The sequence below is a fragment of the Globicephala melas genome, chromosome 5 (genome assembly GCF_963455315.2).
Source record: "Globicephala melas chromosome 5, mGloMel1.2, whole genome shotgun sequence".
NCBI classification, from domain to species: Eukaryota; Metazoa; Chordata; class Mammalia; order Artiodactyla; family Delphinidae; genus Globicephala; species Globicephala melas.
In genome coordinates this window covers 32,406,018-32,430,202 of record NC_083318.1, presented here as the reverse complement: position 1 = coordinate 32,430,202, position 24,185 = coordinate 32,406,018, and the positions used below count along the sequence as shown (strand labels likewise).

The following is a 24,185-nucleotide window of genomic DNA, read 5'->3' as shown; positions in this document are numbered from 1 at the left end:
TTATGAACCCACCATCCAACCCAAGAGCTAGAACAATATCCATAACTTGCCTCAATTTAGTATACCTCCTATATCCCAACCCTCTTGACTCCCTCTAAAATTAACAGTATCCTCCATAATATTTATATATTATAAATATAATAATATTAACATATATTAAATAAAATAATATATAAATAATATAACTGTTACACTTCAAAGCTTTATTTGTGCTCACTTCTAGCTATAGTTCTAGCTAGTCTAGCTAGCTAAACTATAGCTCACTTCTAGCTACAGTTTATTTTTCACTGCTCCACAGCACTCCACAGTTTTACTCTACTATAATTTATATATACGTCCTTTTGTTGATGAACTAGGTTGTTTCCTGGTTTTTTATACTACAAGGCATCTGCTATAGCCCTTTTTATACATATCTTGTAGTACACGTAAATAAACACTTCTCTGGGTTATATCCTTAGGAGTAGGATTGCTAGGTCAGAGAATATAGGAATGTTCAGAATTACAAGATATTGTCAAGTGGTTGTAGCAATTACACTCCCATGAACAATATATTAAAATTCCACATATTCTCTTACACACTTGGTAGTATCAAGTTCTTAATTTTTCATCATCCAATATGTGTAAAATGGAAAGTCAATATCTTAATTTGCATTCTCTTTATTACTAATTAATACTGAAGCTCTATTCAAATTTTTATTGGCCACTTTATTACCCTTCTGTCAAGTACCTGTTCATGTGTTTTTCCCATTTTTATGGATTGTGTACCTCGGTTTTAATTTCTTATTGATCTGTAGGAATTTGTTGAATATTCTGGATACTAATCCTTAGTCATACAAGATTTGGGTTGGCTACATGTGCTGTGTACATCTCCCAGTTAGTGACTTGTTTTCTACTTTCTTTATGGTATCACTGGGTAGGCCAGTATTACTTTAAATGTAGTCAAATGTATCATCTATTTTCTGGTTGGTGCCTTACTTAAAAAAATCTTTTCTTTCTCAAGATTTGAAAGATATTTATTATATTTTCTTCTAAGCGTTTTTCAAATTTTTTTCTTTTTGCATAAAAACATTAATTCATTTAATATCAGTCTTTGTATATAGTAAGGTAGTGTTACAATATCAGTTTTTTCCTTGTGGATACTCAGTTTTTCCAACATCAGGTTTTAAACAGTTCCTTCTTCTCTTAATGATCAATGTCTCAATCTTTTTTTGTCTCTCTAGTCTGTTTCATTGGTTAATTGGTCAATACCACAGCATCAATTAATATAGCTTTATATTTTCCATCTCTCTTGAGACATAAATATTAAGTCCTGTAAGTGGGATTACAGAATAACCTGAAACTTTGGCAAAATAAAATACTTTCAGTAGCTAAAATAAAATACAATTTTTCTCAAATGTCTATATACCAGTATGACAGATAAATCATATTGGTAATATGAGTAAACACCAAAAGAGAGTAATGTAATACTCATGATAAAAACTGAGACCATGATAAATGGCATAATAACAATATCATAATACCTCTTGTGTGATATCATTTCCCCTTCCTTTTTTTAAATTAATTTTACTTTGTTTTATTTATTATTTTGGCTGCATTGGGTCTTTGTTGCTGCACGCGGGCTTTCTCTAGTTGCGGCGAGCGGGGGTTACTATTCGTTTCAGTGCGCAGGCTTCTCATTGCAGTGGCTTCTCTTGTTGTGGAGCACAGGCACTAGGCGCATGGGTTCCAGTAGTTGCAGCATGTTGGCTCAGTAGTGTGGCTCGTGGGCTCTAGAGCACAGGCTCAGTGGTTGTGGCGCACGAGGTTAGTTGCTCTGTGGCATGTGGGATCTTCCCGGATCAGGGCTTGAACCCATGTCCCCTGCATTGGCAGGCATATTCTTAACCACTGTGCCACCAGGGAAGTCCCATTTCCCCTTCCTTTAAACAATAAATAAAGCTTGCCCTTCCAAAGAGTCAAGTTAGAGCAAAGTTATTTGAAAATTTGAGTTTGGGAAACTAAGTCACATCTCGATATAAGACTATTAAAGAACATAATGGCCAATCTAAGAAATCATTCTCCTTATCTGCTAGCTATGTATGTACTATAACATAAAGAAAAATTAAAAGAAGATCCCCCCAAAAGAAAAACACCAAAACCAAACAACATTTGGAAAGTATCAAGAAAGCACAGCTAATACATGGGTTTGGTGTTGTCTGGTCACTAAAAATATGATTGAGGAATCCAGTCTAACAAATAATAGCATTTTCAAAGTGCTTTTGTTTTTATAGGGTATGGTCAATAAATGCTTCTTGATTAATTTTTCCTGCTCTGTCAATGGCAGACTTGATGATTGAATTGGTTTTTAGGATACCAAAATTTTTAATACTCTAAATGTATACAGATAAAACACTTCCTAGACTATAAAATGAATGTCTCTCACGTTTGTATGAAGGTATTTTCTTAGGAAGGTCTGTTCTGCCCTGTACGTATCTTGTCCTGCCTCAGTTAAATTCCTAAGTCATTATTCTGTGAGCTACTGATAACTCATACTTTTGTAGAAATGCCTGTTCTGATCTATGGATATGTTTTTAAGACAGAGCTAAGGGGCTTTCCTGAGGGGCTGGACATGAGTGTAAGGGAAAGAGAGAAGTTACAGATGAATCCAAGCCTTTTTGGTTGAGCAATTAGAAAAAGAGACTTAACCATCAAATGAGATGAAGAAATCCATGGGTGCAATAGGTTTGGAAAAGGGAAAAGATGATTTTGATATGGTCAGTATGAAATATCTATCAGTGGAAATGTTAGGTTAACACATTATTCTTATTATTCTGAAGTTCAAGAGAGAGGTATTGCTGAGAGATATAAATATGGGAGTCACTGGCATATAGTGGTATTTAAAGCCAAAAGGTCATTAACTCACAAAGAAAATGGCTATAAATGGCAAGGACTAAACTTCATACTGGTATTAGACCAGTTCCCGTGCTGAAGAAATAATAATATTAGTTTGTTGTGATTTATTCTAAGTAAACCTGTGTTTTTTCCTTGGGTAAATCTATTTCCCTAAGTAGCTAATTTTATAATCTGCTTTGTAATGTAGTCCACATTCATCATTCTATAGAATAAACCTTCACTTTTTTGAAAATCAGAATATCTCTTCCATATCATATTATTCCTTTTAGATCCATGGTGATAACTGAATTATCTTAAGACAGTGGGATAAAATCACTTCTGGGTAATAAACTTTTCCTTCTTGAACTGAGCCAAGTAATCTTATCTGCTTATCTAAATGCAGACCCAACCAAGTTTGTAGAACCTACTAGAGTGAAAATGAGTAGCTTTTAATAAATAAGATATCAGTTTCAAAACTATGTTTTGTGAGAGAGAATCAGAGTCAGGGCAAGAACACAATCTATAGCTCTAAATTATGATACCACCTACTTCCCTCGTTATTTCCCCTTATGTTTTTCCGACTTAGACATATTCATTATAAGCAGGTGTTAGAGGCAGCTGTTACTAAGAGGTAAAGGAATGGGAAAGTTCTTAAATATTGCTTTCTTTATTAAAAAAAAAAAAGTCAGAACATCTGTGTTCTGGACTTCCCTGGTGGCGCAGTGGTTGAGAATCCACCTGCCAATGCAGGGGACACAGGTTCGAGCCCTGGTCCGGGAAGATCCCACATGCCACGGAGCAACTAAGCCTGTGCGCCACAACTACTGAGCCTGCTCTGTAGAGCCCATGAGCCACAACTACTGAGCCCACGTGCCACAACTACTGAAGCCTGTGTGCCTAGAGCCTGTGCTCTGCAACAAGAGAAGCCACCACAATGAGAACACGTGCACCGCAACAAAGAATAGCCCCCGCTCGCCGCAACTAGAGAAAGCCTGCGTGCAGCAATGAAGACCCAACGCAGCCAAAAATAAATAAACAAAATTAAAAACAAAAATCTGGGTTCTGCCCAGAACTAAGAAATATTTTTGGTGTGACTGAAATGATTATGCAAAAGATTACGCAGAAGGAACAGCAACTAAATTTCTTCCTTGTTGCCTGCATTTTAAAAATCTCCTTTTACTTTCACGGTAGTTTTTGTAAAATGCTATGAAAAGTTTAATGCATTTGTCTAGTTTTGCTTATTTTTAAACGCTTGAAGACTACTTAACATTGGAATGTGGTTGCTCAATATTTATTAATTATTAGAAAACTACCTTATAATGTACAATTTTTAGCTTTATTACAGCAGTCTTTTCCTTCTCTAAGGAACTTTCTCACCCTTCTGAGATGTACCCCAAATCCTAAGAGGTGAAAGGAGGAGATATGGGTGACACAACACAATATACAAAAGGAAATCAAAACCAAAAAGTTGGCCTAGACTCCTAGAACAAACCCTGTACCCTGAGTCCCAGCTAAGTATGTTAGAGGGTTATGTTATCACCTTAGTCGGAGCTGTTATTGTTAGGCCAGTATATCTGTTGTCACTGGAAAACAGCATAGTCAAGTCATACTCCCCAGTGGAGGAAAGTGGGGTGTCATAATTTCAAGGTCCGAATCAGGACACCTGTGTGCCAGATAGGCCCAGCTACACATGCGGGCTGGCCAGAGCTGCGTGACGCCGTCTGCTCAGCACATGAAATGCCAGTTTCTTTGCCGAAGATGGGTTTGAAGGATGGGATTCTTTAAAGAGAAAGCTCCCCACTCAGCTGTGACATCCTTAGCCTTTCTCACATTTTAAAATAAACAATTTTAGGAAGAGGGGATTAAAGGCTTATGTCTGAGAGATGACAAGTATGGTATATTGCTAGCTCCAGAAGAATTGCCTCAGAAGTCCTCCTTCAGATCGGCATTTGGCTTTTCATTCCGGTGACTGATGAAGAATGACCGTAACTCTCAGAATATTCCAGGTGTTAAGCATGTGCAAATTTCAAAAATGCTCTATGTTCTTGTCACCGGGTTTGCAACAGTCAGACCAACAAGGGAATATCTCTCTTCCCTATTCCCTTTAAGACATAATGAGACATTTGGCCCATACCTTGACTTCCTGATCTTTAATGAAAATCTGGTCAGAGAAAACATGGTGAACAACCCAGAGTCTATTGAACAATTAGTATTAATTGTCTTTCCCCTCCCACTAAAACTGACATCTAGAATAGTATAAAGTAAGACTCACTTCTTTGCAATTTGCGGGGCTGAATTTCCCACAATTTATCTTTAGGTCCTTATTTAGCAATCTATTGTTACCTTTAAGTCCCATGAGTAATTATTAGATATTTAAAATGTTTAGTTTTCTTTTAATTGATATATATATACTCTACTCCCCTTGAAGCTTGTGGCAATTTTGGTTTCTTCTTCAGAGGTAAGAAAACAAGGACTTCAATAGTGTTTCCAGAGTTTATATGCACAGTTCTATAAAGTTGTTAAACTCCAAAAAAAAAAAAGCCAGTATGGAAAAACAATCTCACTCACTTTTACAGAAAAAAAAAATGAAACTTAAGTGTTCTCCCCACTTCACTCATCAAGGTAAAACTCTTCCGTATTAAAACTGTAGTCAAATAACTACAGTTATTGAAGCTGATCTATCATGGGACCACAGGTACCAAATACTGAGCTTGCTCATAATGTATATAGTCACTTTTCTAGCATCTTCCTTCCTGCCTAACTGCCTCCCTCAAATATTTACTGAGTGCTCTGCACATGACAGACGCTATAGGGTATTGAGAAAATTAATTAAATGTTATTAATATAGTGAAATTAATGTAAATTTCTTGGCATAAAGTAGGTTTTCAACAAATGTTAGTTGCACTGTCTTCTAGAAGCAAGGGCCCATGTATTGCCTAGATATCCAATCACAGTACCAACCACACTCATGCTGGCTGTAGGATATTGGTAGGAGTGTGCACACTACAGTCAAAACACATAATACCAGATTGCATTATCCACGGGTAGGCAATGACTACAATTTGGAGGTTGGCCTGTTTATCCTGTTTGGTTTTGTGATTAAGTCACAAGTAGCTCTCAGTTATGTTCTTTCTTTCCTTTCCATGCATCTTAGCTGCAGATTCTCACTCCTTCAAATCCTTATATTAAATCTTATTATGGTGATGCTATTGGCTCTTCATTGAGTGTGCAATTCTTAAATCTGGTAGCAGGGATTTGAAATCAATCATTTGTCCAGTGCTCTGGCCCCTCTGCCTTGATTCCCTAAGCTATTTTAAATAGCCCTTGAAGATTAAGAACATCTTGGTCCCACCATCAGAGAATTTTCTCCAGCTAGTCTCTGACTCTCCCGGAAGTAGACTTTTTAAAAAAAAATTACTGGTGAGGTTGGGCTACATTTTTTTTTATTGATGTCTACTGAGAATCACAATTATATTTTTTGGTCTTAACTTTTAAGTGACAGGCCATGAAATATAGTTGTTATTTTGTGTCAAAAGCTTATATTTTCTAACAACACACACACTCCAGTCCAATTTGTAATCCATCACTGGGGTGGCTATGGCACAAGACCTGACTGTTGGTCACTTGTGTTTTTAACAATGAGAACCAAAAGAGACTAAAATTTAGTCACAATGTGTTGCAGCTGGTGTGGCCAGGACCCCACTGGAAACGTAATTTCAGGAAGATTTTTCTTGTTAAGAAGCCATTTCCTTCTGAAGAGTGTTGGGAAGATAGCAGTAGGGCAAATAGGCAAGTAAGGAAATTTACAAGGATTTCCAAAGAGCATTTTGGAAGCATTGTATTAATTTTGAACAATTGCTAAAACATTTTTACTGAGTTAAGCTATTTAGCCTTTTCTCTGAAACTTTAATAGGATATGTTTGCATTAAAAAATAACTCATGACAGACTTTTTTTTTTTGGCCTCAGTGCATGCATTTTTACTAAGTGGCACATGAAGTAACGTGTGTCACCAGACTGGACTCTATGGCATTGCACTGTGTATGATTTGTTCCTGCCTTTTCTTTCAGGAAAAGAGTGGGTTTTGGGTGGGGAATGTACTACTGGTTTGCACTCATTAACTGCTTCCTGAAAATGATGGTTTCCTGAGGAACAGTAACCATGCTACATACATTTCGACCAGGTTCTTCTAATAGAGAGGACCCGGTTACAAGATAATATTACAGATTTTTTTTTTAAGACTATCAACCAAACTGAGGGTATACCACCTTAAAGCAATCAACATTGAAACGTTTATAATTATAACCGCAATACTGACTCAGAATGCCTTTTGGAACTTTTTGGAATTGTTTTCAGAAAGTACACTACATTTCTTTGACTGACATCCTCACCTTCTGTGGGATACTTCGTTTATGGAAATAACACAAAGCCACTCAGAGCCAAGGATTTTGAATGTGATGTGTTGGTCAATATATATTATCTGGTTTATGGTCATAAAATTATGGCCTAAAATAAATAAACATGTAAACTACTTCTGAAGTTAGTTTCAAAAGAAAGGTCTAAATGACAGTATCAGAGGAATGAGTTTTCTGCAGTGACTAATTTGGAAAAATAATGTTTGAGCGTGCTTGTTAAAAAAATCTATGACATCATTTTAAACTTGCACATTTATCACATTCTTGCTTTGATATATTTCAGCACCCATTCTATTCTGTTCCTCCACCTTACCTGTAGGAAGATCTTGTCCACTTTACCTAACACAACCCCTCTACCGTCTGTTCTGAAGTCACCAGACTCCTACCCTCCTACTAGTGCAACCTTGTTATGTCTTACCATGCTTCTTATTCCTTGTAAACCTGCCTCTTTCCACTTATGTTTCCTTAGTGCTTTGTAAATGAAACTAGGATTGGACTTCCTCAGGGAGCAGTGACGCATTTACAAAGGAAAAAAAAAATCAAAATTTAATTCCTTCCAAAATATTTGGAAAAGAAAAGGCAGGCACCACCTCTTTACTATGGTGACATTATTATCACCATAATGTCTAGCATGTCAGACCATTTCTTGACTTCTGATGAATACAGTCTTACTCTTCCAGGGCATCCTGACAGCTCATCAAGGGAACCAGAGTATATACTCCATGAAAAATGATTCAAATAGCTTGATTACATTGTCTGTTAATGAGGAAGTGTTTTTACCTAGAGACTGATAGCCAGCTTTGTTTTGTCCATGCTTCACTGACAGCAGAGAGCAGAATGTTCCCATTCTTAACAAAATTAAGGTTAACTAGAGAACTAAGAGATACAAGTATTCATCCTTAAAAATCTTTAAAAAAAGGAAAACTCACCAAATTGCTCAGCTCTCATACTGTATTGAAAATAGAGGCCTGAATTGGACAATATCTGGGATCCTCTTTCAACCTGAAAATTCCAACTGGATTCCTCAAATACACTACACTTGTTTTTACGGCTACTTATACCAAGGGCCCAGCATAACATATGTGTCTAATAAATGTTTGTTGACTGTGATCATAGCATCTAATACATCTAAGAAGTAAGTAAGCAATTAACAAGTTGACTGGCTGACCAGAAGCGCTTAATCACATCTGAATTCTAAAACATACCAATAAAAAGTCTCTAGCTGGATTCTCTGGCCTCCAATGTATAGGCGGATGCAACATAGCATGATTAAGTAGACAGACTCAAGTAAGACTGCTTGGCTTTAAATCCCAGCTCTGCCACTCATCAGCTGTGTGGCCCCAGGGACAAAGTAAGAGAAATGAGATAATTGATGACACTGTGTGCCAAGTTGAGAAGTTTAGACTTCATGCTCTAGAAGTGAACATTTCCAGAGGACCCTTATCAGATTTTTACTTTAGAAAGCTCACTTTAGAAGCAGTGTGGAGGATGGTTTGGAGAAGCACAAAAATACCACAAAATTGTAATGTTACACTGGGAAATGATAATGGTCTGAATCAAGGCAATGGCAGTTGGGATGACAGTAAAACAACAAAAGAGATCAATATTAAAAAAGAAGTAGAATCCTATCAATTAGAGCATAATTGCCTAGGAGCAGGGATGGCAAGCCGGAAGCCTAGACTGTTTCTAGCTTGGACAAATGTTTGGGTGAGATTCCTGCAGGTGGAACGTGAAAGATCAGAACTACTACACTGTTCATTAGGAAATGCCTACTTAGGAAAACAATAATATGTTTTCACCAGCTTTGAAAAATACCCACTCTCCTGTTGGAAGAGTTTGTGGCAAAATATATTTTGTCTGTCACAGTTCACGTGATCTCACACCCCTACAGCTTGACTTTATAATTGGCTATTTCTCTGAACTTTATCCATTGTGAACCCTGTAATCTATAATGTGCCCAAAATATGACACTCAAGTTTAGTTTTAGAGCTTTAAAAATACATTTACTTCTATTATTGAGGCCCTTATAATGCCTTTCCAAGATGTTTTAAAAATATATAAACACTAACACATCCCATACATGATAGAATAAAAACACACAGGGCTCTTCTTGAATGTCATAGGCAGGATATTCTAATAGCAGGCTGTTTGTAGCCTGCAAGAATAAAAATAATAATAATACCACTAAGTTCTAATAAGAAATGTGGAAGAATTACTACTGGTACTGAAATTTTTGATGAAATACAAGAAAATCAAGACAAATAGGCAAAGAAAGGAAACAAAACCAAAAAACCTTCCACTTTCAGTCTTTCTTCCCTAAAAAAATAAAGGCAATCTGTCAAAACAGAAACTGAATTTAAAACAGAAACAGAATCATAAAATCCAACTCGAATAACTCGAGGGGTTGTGTTAGGTAAAGTGGACAAGATCTTCCTACAGGTAAGGTGGAGGAACAGAATAGAATGGGTGCTGAAATAAATCAAAACAGAAACAGAATCATAAAATCCAACTCGAATAACTCATTCTTGGGTTGATTCTGTCTAATTGAGATTTGTCTTTCATAAATTCAGAGTGGAAAGGCCTTAATTTTGTTTTACATAACACAACCTCTAATGATGCAATGTAAATAAACAATATTTTAGTTTTTGCAAAGAGGTAGGAAAAGACACCATTGTCACAGTTCCCACTTTACTGATAAGAAAACTAAGGCTTAAAGGTGTTAGATGATTTCTTCAATGTCCAGTATATTAAAAAATAGGCTAACCAGGTCTTCTGAATCTTTATCCCAGGCTCTGTCAAGCTCATCTGCTGTCCTATGTAGAAACTGTAGCCATCTTCAACTGCATATTCTTAGAAATAAAGTATGATGTTACACATGGCATACACCCAGAAAGAACAATACTAATGTGGGATAACAGATTAACATGGAAATTAATTAACAGGAAACATCCAAGGACCAAACACAGCATTGTTATAAGTCAGTTACTCCTGGAAGTAGAGAGAGAGCCAGAGGTTAGGCACAACCCAAGATGAAGAGTTCCACCACATCTAGGCCAGAGGCTGCCATGCAGTTGCAGAAGGGAAAGTGGGAGAGGTCTGAGATGGCGGATGCTTCTCTCCATGAAAACCCGCCTGCCTCTGCTTTCTATCTCCCCGCACTGGGGCTGATTCCTCAAGTACTACCAATCTCTGAGCATAATGCCCTGAGTTCCCTCAGGGTAAGGGCAGTAGCAAATGAGTCAGTGGTTTTTCAAACCACAGGTTTTGATCAGTCATTTCTATAAGCAATGACCAGTATTTAAAAGAGAGAGAGCAAAGAGAACAGAACAAGAGAATAGTGCAGAGCAGAATAGAAGGAAAGGACTTAAAGGCTCACTGCATCTCAAAAGTATTTATTGTTGAAACTTTTTTTTCAACGGGGTGTGTGTGTGTGTATGTGTATATGTATGTGTACTTGATCCAATGTAAAATATATTTCTTTGGTACAGATTCTCTTTAGCCAGGCTTATTAAGGTGTTATGAATGAAAAAGCAAGCAAGGATAATGTAGTCAAAGCCACATCCTTTCATTAATTTTGCTTAAATCCTACTGACACCGTTGGAATCATGACATTGTATTCTTTCCTAATACATTTTGACATACACAAATTTAGAGCTGAAAAAATATCTCCCATCAGTTTTTTAATCAACTGAATTTAATTCTTCTACAGACCTTTGTTATCATTTGAAAGGCTTGTGTCAGAAGTCAGAAGATCCAAGTTCCAGCAGAAGTTCCTTTGTCACAGGCATTATTTGTAGTACATTGGGCAGATCATGACCATCTCCTAAATTGGTTCCCTCGTATGTAAAATGAGTGAGTTAAACTAGGTGATTTCTAATGTATCTCCCGGCTATAACTATGCCCACTTTAGTCTCTTGTACAAGTTCTTGAAACTTGTAGATAAAAGGTTCTCTTGTTTCTTTCTATAAAGCTCTCCATCTTGATTAATAATTATTAGGCACACGAAGAATCCTCTTATTCAATTATTAAAGAGGCAAGCAATTTTAAGAGTCTATCAGGTGGAAAATAAATATTAAGGAAGCGTTTTACACTAGAAATTAGTAATTATTTATAAAATAGCAAGTAGCCAACAATTACTCTTTAGTGCGTAGTTCAAGCTATAAAAACAAACATTACATACTGCTTAAAATATGTATTGCATATTATAATATGTAACATTTCATGAGCATAAATAATAGATACTTGCATATTCTCATCAGACACTAGTTGATGTAACAAGTCCATCACAGAGAAAAAAAACTGGAGGCCCTTTACATCCAAAGCATTCAAATAAATAGAGTTCAAGAAACAAAAGCACCTGTCTTGATAGGAACCTACACAGGTTTATTTCATGTTCAGTAAGTGATGAAAGGGAAAAGAGCAAGAGAAGTTGGGGCAATCAGACTTGATTCTTGTGGCCTGCACTAGTCTAACCCGGGGCACTTTTTAGCAGACTTTTTTGATAGCAATGAGAAATCATAAAGACTTGGTTGCCTGACTCCTGACAATTTGTAGTTAACCGTAAATGGTTTAATTTTTGATATGGAGAATTTTTGTTTCTGAAAGGACTTCAAAACAGTTGAGCAGGCAAGGGGGCTCAGGAGTTTTTACCACGAACATCTGCATATGTGACAAATGATTTCAAAGAAGGAAACAATGTCAGCAAAGAAAAAAACAGGGAACAGAAAGAAAAGAGGACTGGGGAGAGAATGTGAAGGAATGCCCACGTTTATGGGCAGAAGGTTGTAGAGGAATCAGTGAAAGAAATAAAGAGGAACAAACCAGAGGGGAAAAGAAAAATACGTAATATTACAGGAGGAAGGGGCTATATTAGGTATAAAAGACAGACAACAGAGTACAGAGGATGGTTACTGGAAAAAAGACTGGCTTTCAAGTGACAGATTAACACAGCGCTTGTTCACAGTGCCAAATTCCAAATGGTTAAGATGAAGTTACAATGAGCAAGTGAAGACTATTCTTTGAATGTGAGCTGTCATTTCAGTTGGTTTTAAATGACAATTTTCCCCGTCCTCCCACTTGAATCAAGTTTTTTAGTTCATTACCAGATAGAAACTCTTATTGGCAAATAGTTTGTACCCAGTATGTTAAAAGAACTTTATCACATACTTCAGTGAGATGACTTTCACTCTCAATTTAACATTATTAAAATATTTCCAAATTATCTGAATCATGAAAAAAGAACTCAAAACAAACAAACAAACAAACAAGTAAAGGGAATGGAACGAGAATAATGAGCTCCAAATTTCTGAGTCCTCTTAGCAGGACAGTCTGACACTCAAAGAGAGTTCTAAGTCTTCCAAATTCTCAGCAAGCCCTTTGGGCTCCAGGCACTGTGCAGAAAGTGTCAAGAAGCTTGCCTTGGCATAGGCTGTCTTACTTTGGAGAATATCAAATGAATGGTGTTGGCAGCAGACTATAACATGTGGTTCAATTATTTTGGTCCCCATGTTTAAATAACTAATATTGCCATCGTTTTTAGGACCTCTCCTTACTGTGGTTGTATTTTTAATGTCTGCTATACCCTTGCTTCTGTGTAATTTCATCAATTTTCAATTTTGTGCTATTTTGCTTAAGTTTTACAAGACAGCACTGACTTACCATCCCTTTTAATTCTGACAATCAGTGCAAGAAACATGATAGCATATGTGTGCATGTGTGCGTGTGTGTGTGTGTGTTTATTTTGTCTTGTTTTGTTCTGCTTTACAATTCTTGGCCTGGGTATAACTGAGTTCATTTGTTTCCTTCATGTACATCACATGCATTCATTTAGTTACGCCTTCCCATCTTGGTGGGGAAAATTAAGCAGCCACTTTCTAGTTCGTGCAGGAGCACATGACCTTACTTATTTCTGTAATGGTAATAGTAATAATGACATCAGTTCAATGACTAAGTGCCCTTTCCTCTTCCTCCCTGTTGCTCAGTAAGATGAGTATTGTTACTATTATGGCTGCTACTGTTATCCTATTTTACAGATTTTTTAAAAAAGACCAGAGGTTAAGTGGCTTTTCCAAAGACATTAAGCTAGCCAGCTGAAATTTGGAAAAATTCCACTAGGAATTCTGTTAGGAAGCCGTAGTGCTGCAGTGCTGCTACAGATCGACTGATTCTCTGAAAGGCAGCTCGGAGGGGTCAAAAGTCAAGAAAAAACAAAAGTCATAGCAGGTTCTAAACCTAGACAGCTTCCCCCAATCTGATCAGAATGTGAGGGATGCCAGCCAGACCCACTTCAAGCCACTGGAGAGAAACCATTGAGAAGACCTCCACTTTGCTGATGTCAGTGGGCACGTGGCGTCACTTAGATGCAAGGTGATGGGTACTGGGGACTGTATGGTGGTTGCCATGAGAAAAAAAGAGAAAAATAGGATCTATGCAATAGCATTCCCTTCTATTTGGGGCAACGCAATAATTTAATGGGAAAGAGTAAGAGAAAGGAAGAGGGGTGTGTGTGTGTGTGTGTGTGTGTGTGTGTGTGTGTGTGTGTGTGTGTGTGTGTGTGTGTGTGTGTGTGTGTGTGTGTGTTTTTCCTTGTTGACAGTGAATTCTCCCTGGCAGGGAGGCAAGTAAAGTCAGAGATGAAACTAGTGTACTACTATGTGCGTGCCTTTGTACCCATGAACTATCATACTTTGGTTACTCAGAGTAGCAATTGGCATCAACAGAGGGTTTGGGTTTTGCTATGGTTTTAATGAACGTAGAGTTATATCCATGTCATTAGAATATAGAATAGGGAAGAATAAAATAAAGGTCCATGTTTCCTCTTAAGTCCACACTGTACGGATATTGTGTCCATATTGTATATTGCAGCATATTGTAGCGCATGGTCTGGTAGTTAAATATGCAGGCTCTGACACTAGATCGCTTAGGTTCGTATTCTGGCTTTCTCCACTTACTGCTGTGTGACTTGTACAAATTGCATAACCTTTCTGTGTCTCAGGAGAATTATTGTTTTATCATTTATAAAAATAAGGATGATGTTAGGACTTGCTCCAAAGGCTGCCGAGAGAATTAAGAAATTAATTCAAATGAAGCATTTGGAGCAGTGCCTGGCATAGAGTAAATAATCAATAAATGGAACCTCTTACTATAATCTGATGTGTGCTATAACTATTTGCAAGCCAGTTTAAGGAAATAATATCTGAAAATCACTCTTTTCTCCTAGTCCTGGGAAGAAAGAACATTCTTATTCCACATGGTAAAGCATAATATGGAGAGCTAACATTTTTTAGGAGATATTTGGAGGGATTCACCACTTTAAGAAGTCTCTCCCCCTAACTGTGATGCTTTGTTTTGCCACTTAATGCACTTATTCATTCATTGATTTTAATTTGTTTGCTTTAGACAGGTTGGGACAGTTAAAATGTTGCATGATAATGAAATATTTAAATTTGAGCTATTGTGTGTGCCGAATTATAATACATAAGTAGAATCAACCAATTAAATTAGACGCTGTGATATATTTTAAAGGATATCTGATGCGTATTTGTCCCTTTTATCTAACTATGGAAGAGAGATATGTAACTTTTAAAAATATTTACTACTTTTGTGTTTTGCTGGTTTTATTTCTACATTTATTTGAAGCACATAGATAAATCTAAGCTAGTATTAAGATCCCACAAATATAGTCTCTTATTCAGGTTCATTGGTTGTGGATAAAAGTTAGAATATAATAATTCTGTTTTTAGTGCTGCATAAACTGAGTTAAAATACAGCAATTTATATCTGATATTGAAATCCCTTCCACCTTAAAGGTTTCTGATTTAACTTACCATTACTAAGACAAGGATTCATGGGATGAACTCTCCCTGAGGACCCTGATTAGATGTTGGTGTTATTCATGGCCTTCCTTCCTTGTTTCGAACCCAAAGAAGTGGGCAATAACCCAAAATTGTTAGCGTGAGAGACTCATTGGGAAGCCACAATTTAAAATATTTGGATGGTGACTTTCCTCCTGTGGACAGATGTTCCTATCAAAAAAAATCTCCCATATTTTATATCAGTTGACCTCTGTGTTTGGGAGAATGGTTTATATTTATCCTAAAAAAAAAAAACACCCAACAATTAGAGATAAATATGTTGTTCTCTCATTCCCAGAAAGTGGGGACAGAGAAAGAAAAAAAGTAACTTCTGCTTTCCTTAAATAGTAATACTAAACTTTTCTTATACGTTCCATATTTAATCTTTCTATGTAATCTTAAAGCAATCCTACACAACACAAAAATCTATTAATTTTTATTAATTTTGTTTTGAGGGCTGCTTCAGATTTTTTTTAAAAATGACTGAATAAGAGGAATATAAATATCGTATAAATCTTTTCAATGATTGAATAATTAACTAGGAGCAGCTTTATCTCCTTTTCATGGATGAGTACAAGTGACTAGAGGTATAACGAAATAAAACGACTTAAAAGGGCATTCAGGGAGTCACAGACAGAAATAAGATTGTAATCCATTTCAATGTTACATCAATACCAAAGAATGAACAGCCAGAAGAGACTGAGTCTAAAATAGTAAATATATTGAGTATGATAAAGGCCTCTATAATTTAACAGATCATTTTAATGTACACAAAACGACTGTGCAGGGAAAAGAAGAGGAAGCGGCAATATTCTCCTAGAACAGAATACATGTTACCTTTCTATTACGTTGCTTTCTCTACTTTAAAAATTGTAAGAGTTGAAACATCCCAGGAAGGAATATGTATCAGAGGGGAGCGCTAAGGAAGACTGTGGTAGGGTCAAAGTCACAGATGGAGTGAGTTTAAGTAACCTTGTCCTTTACTCTCTCTCCTCTAGCACAGAAATAAAATGATGGATACCCCTACTTCGATTATCATTAAAATACTTTGCTTGCTATTCACGAGGTAACCTTCACTTGTATCAACCGTCAATTCTCTACTATCCACAGTGAAAGAAAAGAAGTAGTGTAGTGTAGATTAGTTCAAATATTTTTTTATTTTGAAACATTTAATTTAAAAACTGATTTTCTTTCCTGATTATGTTTAGTGTCAGTTGATGTCCAGAGGAGGTAGCAAATATTTATCCTCTAGCAGGGGAAAGTTGGACTGGGGTTTTAAGAAAAAAAAAAAAGTCATGGATAATTTTAGAAAGTGAAGAAATCACCTACAGAAAATAGGGTACATAGTTTTTTCAATGAGCATATTTATGAGTGTTTTTGCATGCCAATAGATACAGCATTTTTATTAAAGAAAATGCAATATACAAATATGAGTGTTCTCTAAGCAACGTCCTCAAGCTTCTGTTTCAATGTATGTCAGGCGTTCTTTTCTCACAACATAACTTCATCCAAACCACCGTCCTTCAAGCATCAAAGTTATATCAGAAAATAATGGAATCTGAATTTACATTACCAGTTTCACCTTCATTTTGGAGACACATGCCAGGAAGCTTATCTACCTTTAAAATATAATCATTTTCCACAGTTCTCATCATAACTTTTAAAAATATTTCAAAATCATACAGCATTGCGTTCAAATTAATCTGCCAGTCTAAGACGAAGTAAGGGGTAAAGAGTAAAAGAAGCTATTACAAACACATTCAAAAGGTTTTTCATTCTCAAAAAAGAAAAATCACTGTTCATTTCAAGGGTAAATTAATTTTATAAATTGCTTTATTTTTTAAAAATCTGTCTTTAAGGTGGCCTGTAAAAATTGATACCTCACGCTCCAGAGGTGATGTTGAACAACAATGTACTTGATCAGAATATATTTAAGTGCATGATATTGAATATTTTGTTTAATAATACTTTTGATTTAGAAAATTTGCAAGTCTCTTTAGAAATTGAGATATATAAATATTGATATATATGTTAGTAACAGTCCTACAATCTAATTTATCCCATATACATATAAATACACACACTACCTTTTAAAACACATTAATAATAGATGCAAAAGGAAAGTCAAATTAAAACATTAATGTGAATAATTCAGCCAAATAATTTTTGCTACTTCTGTATCGATTCACCTGCATGAATTCAATTTTCGATGTCAGTTTCCAATCATAACTCATAACTGCGTCTTTGAAAGCAAACCTAAGAATGAGAATTTTAACACCCCTGGAGAACAGTTCATTTTCTCTGAGCGTCCTCTAAATCTTTCCTGAAACTCAAAGGCTACTCCTCCAGAAGTGATTTACAAATGATTCACCTTGCTGACAGGACAAGTAGAATTCCTACTAATTAGAATGTTTTCTTCATATGAAATCAGCTACGGTGAATCAAGAAAACCCTGGCGCCAATTTAGTCTCATTTTCACTTTTGTAGGTTAATGAATTATTAAATTTCTTCAGTAATTTCTTCTGCAATCGCAATAAAGTTTTTATTTTAATTCTCTATTCTGAAAGTAAATCAGGAAAAACAGACCATTATTCAGTTTTCACTTAAGGAAAAGGAGACCAAAGACTAAGTTTCTGATATGCCTACTTGAAGTTATATCTTACAGTCTCTGGTTCCTGTACCTCTGAAATGCATACAGTTCAGTATCATCAATCAAAGATTGGGGACGGGGAGACAACCAGACTTAATAGGCCTAAGGATGACACTACATAATTAGCTAGTTTTATCAGTTGGCATCTTATTTACAAATTTTCTCAATCAATCATGTTATGATGGATAAGAATGCAGTTCAGCTACATTTTACTTCTAAAGTTTTTCTCCATAAAAGGATGTGGCATCTTCCGTTTTGAATAGTCTTTCTAATTTCCATTCCATTATTGAAAATAAGAGTACTAAGAATTTTGGTAACCACATAACTAGTGGAAGAAAGAAGATAAAGAGAGCCATAAATATTCAAACAATTCCTCTTTCTACTTCAAAGAAGAAAGATTTTTTCTGTTTCTTCCTTCATAACAGTACATATTTTAGATCACCCAATAAACAAGTGAGAAGCTAGAATATACAAAAGATAATCCTTTTATTTCCCAGCTATCTTACTGAGTCAACTTAATGTTTCAATTCTATGTTACCATTGTCTCTAATAAGTTGTAATTTTCTCACAAACCCAATGTCAAATTTTAAGGATCCTGTATTATAGTTAAGTGAATATAATGAAATATATTCCATAGGACCACTAAGTTATGGAAAGCGTACAAGACATTCAACTCAAAAAAGAAAAAAAAAAATTCAACTCATTTATAAAATAAATCAATCTTCAACTTGAAGACATGCAAAACAGAGTCACAACCTCTTTAAGGAGCAGATATTTGGAGAGAGAGAAAAATAAGCACACCTATTTTATACATATTTATATAGATATGCTACCAAAACATAAAGGGTAAGCCAGGTGCTGGGATGCATCTCACAGTCTAACCCATGGAACCCTATGGCTAGCGGCAGTGCTGACATAACTGATAATTTGACTGAGGAACATCAGGTGTTACCCAATGGTGACGGAAACAGAAAGCCCTTTGCAGAAACTCACAGAATGTACATGGATTAGAGTCAAAAGGAACCTCAAAGATTATTGGGTCCATCCCTCTGTTCTTGGCTAAACTAAACCCAGCTCTTTTCAGCAACTGATAAGGTTGAATTTGAAGTCAGTAGCATTAGAAAAAAATCTAATGACTTGGACTGAGAGCATCCTTTCTTTCTAATCTTTGACCCATAACATTATGGACTTCTAAGACAAGTCCATTCCTATTGAAAATGGCAGGGTGTTTCCCAAGGAGGAGAAAAACGGAATGAGAGTGGTCTTGTAAGTGTGGATGGAGATATGTACACATGTGTGAGAATATGCACAGGACATGTATGCATGTAGTGTGTATGCAGATGTATAGTTTATTTCTCTTGAGACTTAAAAAAAAAAATTACTGTGGTTGCAGGCTTTGTATTCCTTTGAGAGGATAGCTGAAATGTTTGACATTTCAAAGCCCAGGAAGCATTCTGGAACTGCAAAACGAGCAAAACTCTCCCCGTGAGAGGGCACTAGGGGGCCAAGCGGAGCAGAATCTTCCCTCGCTGTCCATTCAGGACAGCCTTGGTTGTCAACCTTCGCTCTCTGCCGCCTGCGCTGGGGGCAGGGGCAGTGGAGGACGCTGGGGGCAGGGGCAGCGGAGGACGCCGAGAGCGTGCACAGCAGCTGCAGCAGGATCCTCTCATAAAACAAGGAAACCCAGGATCTGTGGGGCAATGAGCCGCCTTTACGGGTTGACAGTTGTGCTGTGGCTGTGCCCGTGCTGCTTGGCAAACTGGCTTTCGGTTTTGGCTTCGCAAAAAAGGAGCGGAAGGGGGAGCTGTAGTGGTTCCCAGTGCCCGCAGGGCCCCCTCTCCTGGCCGCTGTGTGCTGGCCACAATGGGTGCAGAGTGTGCGCACTCGTGTCTCTCTGTGTCTGTTTGTGTAACTGTTTGCATGACTGTCAATCTGTCTGTGTGACAGAGAAACAAAGATGCTCGCGGAAAGTTCCCTCTGGAAAATAAACCTCGGGAGTTTTCCTTGCTATTTCCCAGGCACCCTGGTCCTCCGTAACTATGATACTGCTATTGTCGCTTCGTTATTTTGTTTCCTCCAGGATGATTTATATCCAGGAGTGAGAAATGCACGTTTATTGAAGTTTTCTGTATGTGACCTTACTTCATGGAAATGAGAAAGTGGCTGGGAAGGAAGGAGAACCTGAAAAACGGTAAATTCCCTCTTCGGATTGTGAAATGAGACAGTTAAGAGCCCAGAAACTGGACTCAGACTGTCCGGATTCAAATCCCGCTCTGCCACTTTCACTAACTGTGTGCCGTGGGCAAAGAGCTTCTACTCGGTGCCTAAGTTTGTTCATTTGCAGGATAGGGATAGTAACAGCGCCCAGCTCATAGGGTTGTGAAGATTAAATATACGTAAAACGCTTAGAACAGTACCTGACACATAATAGTTGCTGTGTGTTAGCTATTAAGATCATCCTCGACATCCACTGTGTTAAATGTGGAGAAGGACCATTCCGGCCCTTTCCCCCATCTGTACGCACTAGATCTCCATACATGCCCATCATATCCCCAAGCAAAGATGAAAAGGTACCCTCCCCCGCCCGCTCCACACCCTCCAGCACTCGCAGTCACCCAGCCACCCCCACCAGTGCAGACGTGCATCTGCGAACCCCTCCCCAGCCGTCCTGCGCGCCACACCTGGGGGCGCACTCGGGGGCAAAGGCAAAAGAAGTGTCGGAGAGCGCCGGTCCCTACCTCTCCTAATGAGGAGTGCATTGGGGGTATTTTCCTACCTGCCCCAGGTTTTTGCCCTTCTTACTGCCGCCGAAAGCCAGTCCTTGGTATGTGCCCGCAGATCGATTGGCGGCCTGGGCTGGCGTCTCCCCGCCCAGAGAGGACTTGATGGAGTTGAGTTTGGCCCGCGAGCTGCCGAACTGGGAGCTCTCCACCATCAGCACCGCGGCCAGTAGGAGCAGGCAGCGGGAGGAGTCCTTGCCCCGCATCAACGCGGCCATCGCCTGGCGAGGGGTCCCCAGGAAGGGGCAAAGCCCGCAAGGGTGCGGGTACAGAGGGAGGGAGGACCCCAACACGGGGTCCTACGCGCGGGGCGCCGGGACTCGCAGACTCTGTTTCCCCCAACCCCACTTGGCTTTGGGGGCCCAGCACCGTGTGAACTCAGTCTCACGCCTCAGACCGGGAGGGAGCGCGACCCAAGCAAGACCTGCTTCTCCGCCAGGACAGGAAGTTCTGCAGTAACTGGAAGCAATCAAAGGCGAGGCGCCTTCTTGCCAAGGAGGCGTGACCCGAGGTGCAAGAAGCCCCAGCGCCACGGCCCGCACCGCTTCCGTTGCTCCTTGCCCCGCACCTCCGAGGTCCCGCCCGGTTCTCCGCGGTCCAGTCCTCCTCCCAGCTGCTCAGGAGGTCCACATTAGTTCCTTCTCCTTCGGCCTCTGTTGCGTTTTCTCTCCTCTTTTCCTTCCCTACCCCTTATGTCTCAACCTTTGCAGGACATAAGTCCTCCTTTTCAAAGTTAGCGGGCACTATATGGGGGATCAGGAACCGCCCCCGGACAAGACCCTTGAGGTCTGAGGCCAACCAAGGTCCCGCACGCGCGCACGCACAGGCGCCCCGAAGCGTTGTTCTCCGGCTCACAGCCCTGCAACAGCCAAGCGCTGCCAGGGACGCCGCGATGCCCTGGGAACTGTCTTGCGCTCCACGCGGTCTCCCTCTCTGCGTCTGCTCTCTCATCGCCGCCCCCTTTGCTTTTTATAGCTTCCCACAATGGGTTTTTTTTTTTCCCTCCGCCCCCAATTCAATAGTGACAAAGAGTGAAAACGTATCTATCACCCCCCACCTTCCCGCCCCCCTCTTCGCTTTTCCCTGCGGCTTCCCTGCCTGATTCTCCCTCGCCCCCTCCCACTGCCCTTCCACCGGACAGCAGTTGAGGAAATGGGATTCACCCCCAGAGGAACAGGCGGGGTTCTGATTATTCCTGACAACCAGCCACTCCCGAGGATGGAAGAACCTTTGCAAACAAACGGATGGCAAATGTGGAAGTGGAGAGGGGCGAGCTGCCACCTCGCTTCGGGACCGCCAGCACCCCTCCCCAACCCACCTCCAGTCCCTGACTCCTGGAGGAGCACTGGGAAAGCCCTACAGAAGACTGAAAGAAGTGAGCATCTGGGCATTAATGGTCTGTGTATGCTCAAGTTGGGTTTTAGCCTGTGCCTCCCAGTGGATGTGTGAGACTGGTACTGTATTGGTGCGCCAGGGAGTGCCCAACCGATCCAAATGGGACTTTGGGAAGAAAAGTACCGGAGAAGGGGGAAAGATGCTCCTATTCTCCCTCTGAGAGGCGTTTAGGACTTTCTGGTCTCCTCCTCTTCACCCTCCAGTCCCCCTCCCCACCACAGAAGCAGCGTTTGTCTACGTCTCTGAGGAGCTGGGAGCAATGGGGGTCCCCTGAGTACCTTCCGAGCTTTGAACCTCACAGCTCTACCGGGCATCTTTACTGTCCCAGGCAACTCCCCCCTTTGCAAAGAGGAAATCCCAGACAGGAATGAACGGGGCGGCAAGGGAGTCTTGGAGGTTCTGCTTTCTGCCCCTTAGCCTCTGGGAATTACATGCGAAGCCTTTCCTGCGAGACCCGAGGCTCCCAGGGTCCGGTTCGCTTCTGTGGGAAAGAGGCTCAGAGAAGGGCTGGAGCGCGCGGGTGTGCGGCGCTTGGGGGCGCCAGTGGCAACCGCTGGGCAAGGCGACGAAGCCTTGCCGGAGACAAGAGATGAGGGCTGTCCCAGGCAATCTCTGGGACTGGAGATGTTCAGCGGCAGTAGAAAGCCAAGGCTTCCAAAGCAACCCAAGCGCTTAGGAATTTGTTGCATTTCTCCTTCTCTGGTGCGCTAACATCTGTGCACAGAGAAATCGAGGCTGTGCAGTACAACTTGACGGCTAACAGTTAGGGGAGGAGGCTGTTCTTTCTAAACACGCTCCAGAATCTTCAGACATGAGTTCCTCAGCTTTCACACCTGATCCTGGCACACACCAGCACGGACAGTGCGGTATACCGTCAACAGCTGCTAGGGAGTGACTCCTTTCTTTTCCACCAAAAGGGCTGAGGTAGGTCTAAAGTGTGATTTGTAGCTGGGTTCCCGCAGCCTGCACCAGCTTTGCATACTTCTCTGCCCTGTTCTGTCTGTCTGCCAGGAATTCTTCATTTTCTGAACGACTTTTTTCTATTTGAATGCACAAGCAAGAGGTGATTAAAACTTGAGGAACCCTCAGGCATGTTTTCTTATCTTTGGATTCCCTTGTGCTTCCACAGGGTAGAGATTTTCAGGTTAAAAAAAAACCTTTTTTTTTCACTTTTTAAAAATGTGCCCAGGAATGGATTTGTAAGGATTTGTAAGCATTCCAGGCACTAGTGGAGGGCAAGGAAACTGCCCTCCAAGGAAACACTCTACAGATAAGTACTTGGGATTCAATGCTTAGACTTTACACAAAGGTGTATCTTTTGCCTTCATTGTGATTTGCCAAACAGAAAACATGAGAGAAATGGAGAAAATTAAGTTAGGAGCCTACTGGTTTGGATATTTTTCAAGAGTATTTTAGAGCAAAAGGAAAAGAGAGCTAAATATGTAAGCAAGAAATCACTCTACCTCCACTTGAAGAGTGTGGGAATCCACCAGCTGCTGAAGAAACAACTCCAATGAATCAACAGAAAATCTGAAGATACTTTGCCTGTTTCTGTTGGTTCCCTCTTTCTTTACCACCAACCAAAATAAGATACCATACAGTCAGAACCCAACTCCTGTCATATGCTAAAAAGAAATAGTGTACAATTCAGCATATGTACTCTCAAGAAACCCTTCAGCTCTAGATGTCAGGATAAAGAGATTATCTCGGGGGTTCACAAAGGACCCTACAAGTTCCAAAAGCAAACTTCACAAATACAGTTAAAAATCAAAGTTCACATGAAAGTTACTTTCACAAACATTGTCCCTTTTCTATAAAACAAAATCACACTATGGAATCAAATGCTAAAACATATACAACTACACCTTAGGCTAAAAAGGAAATAAAAACTAATTTCATTCATGGTCCAAATGCTCTCTGTAACATTGTATAGAAGACAGAAACAGACACACGTAACCCATATGTGGACAAGTAGGTATGCGTGCACAAAATCAACTAACTGCAAATAAACATAATCCTTTGGATTACTGTTTTAATCCCACATGTGTTTTCTCATGTGTGTTTTCATAAGTATGAAGAGACAAGCTTCATATTCTACTTGGAAAAATAGATTTTTTATGCCTTTTGTATAACATCATTAGGGAGTAAATCAATAAAAGCAACACTGTACAGAAGTAAAGATAGGGTCCTCTTGTCCAGAAGGAAGTGCCTCTGTGGACACTT

At 39.3% G+C, this 24,185-nt stretch overlaps 1 protein-coding gene across 1 annotated transcript in view; it reads right to left on the bottom strand.

Annotated features, from left to right (window-relative positions):
* Positions 1 to 21,501, bottom strand: part of DKK2 (dickkopf WNT signaling pathway inhibitor 2) — a 97,411-nt gene extending 75,910 nt beyond the window's left edge. The window contains exon 1 of the mRNA XM_030864119.2: positions 20,564 to 21,501. Within this exon, the coding sequence (XP_030719979.2) occupies positions 20,564 to 20,785 (222 nt within the window). The 5' untranslated portion in view covers positions 20,786 to 21,501. The remainder of the gene's footprint in view (positions 1 to 20,563) is intronic.
* Between the last annotated feature and the right edge of the window lie 2,684 nt (positions 21,502 to 24,185).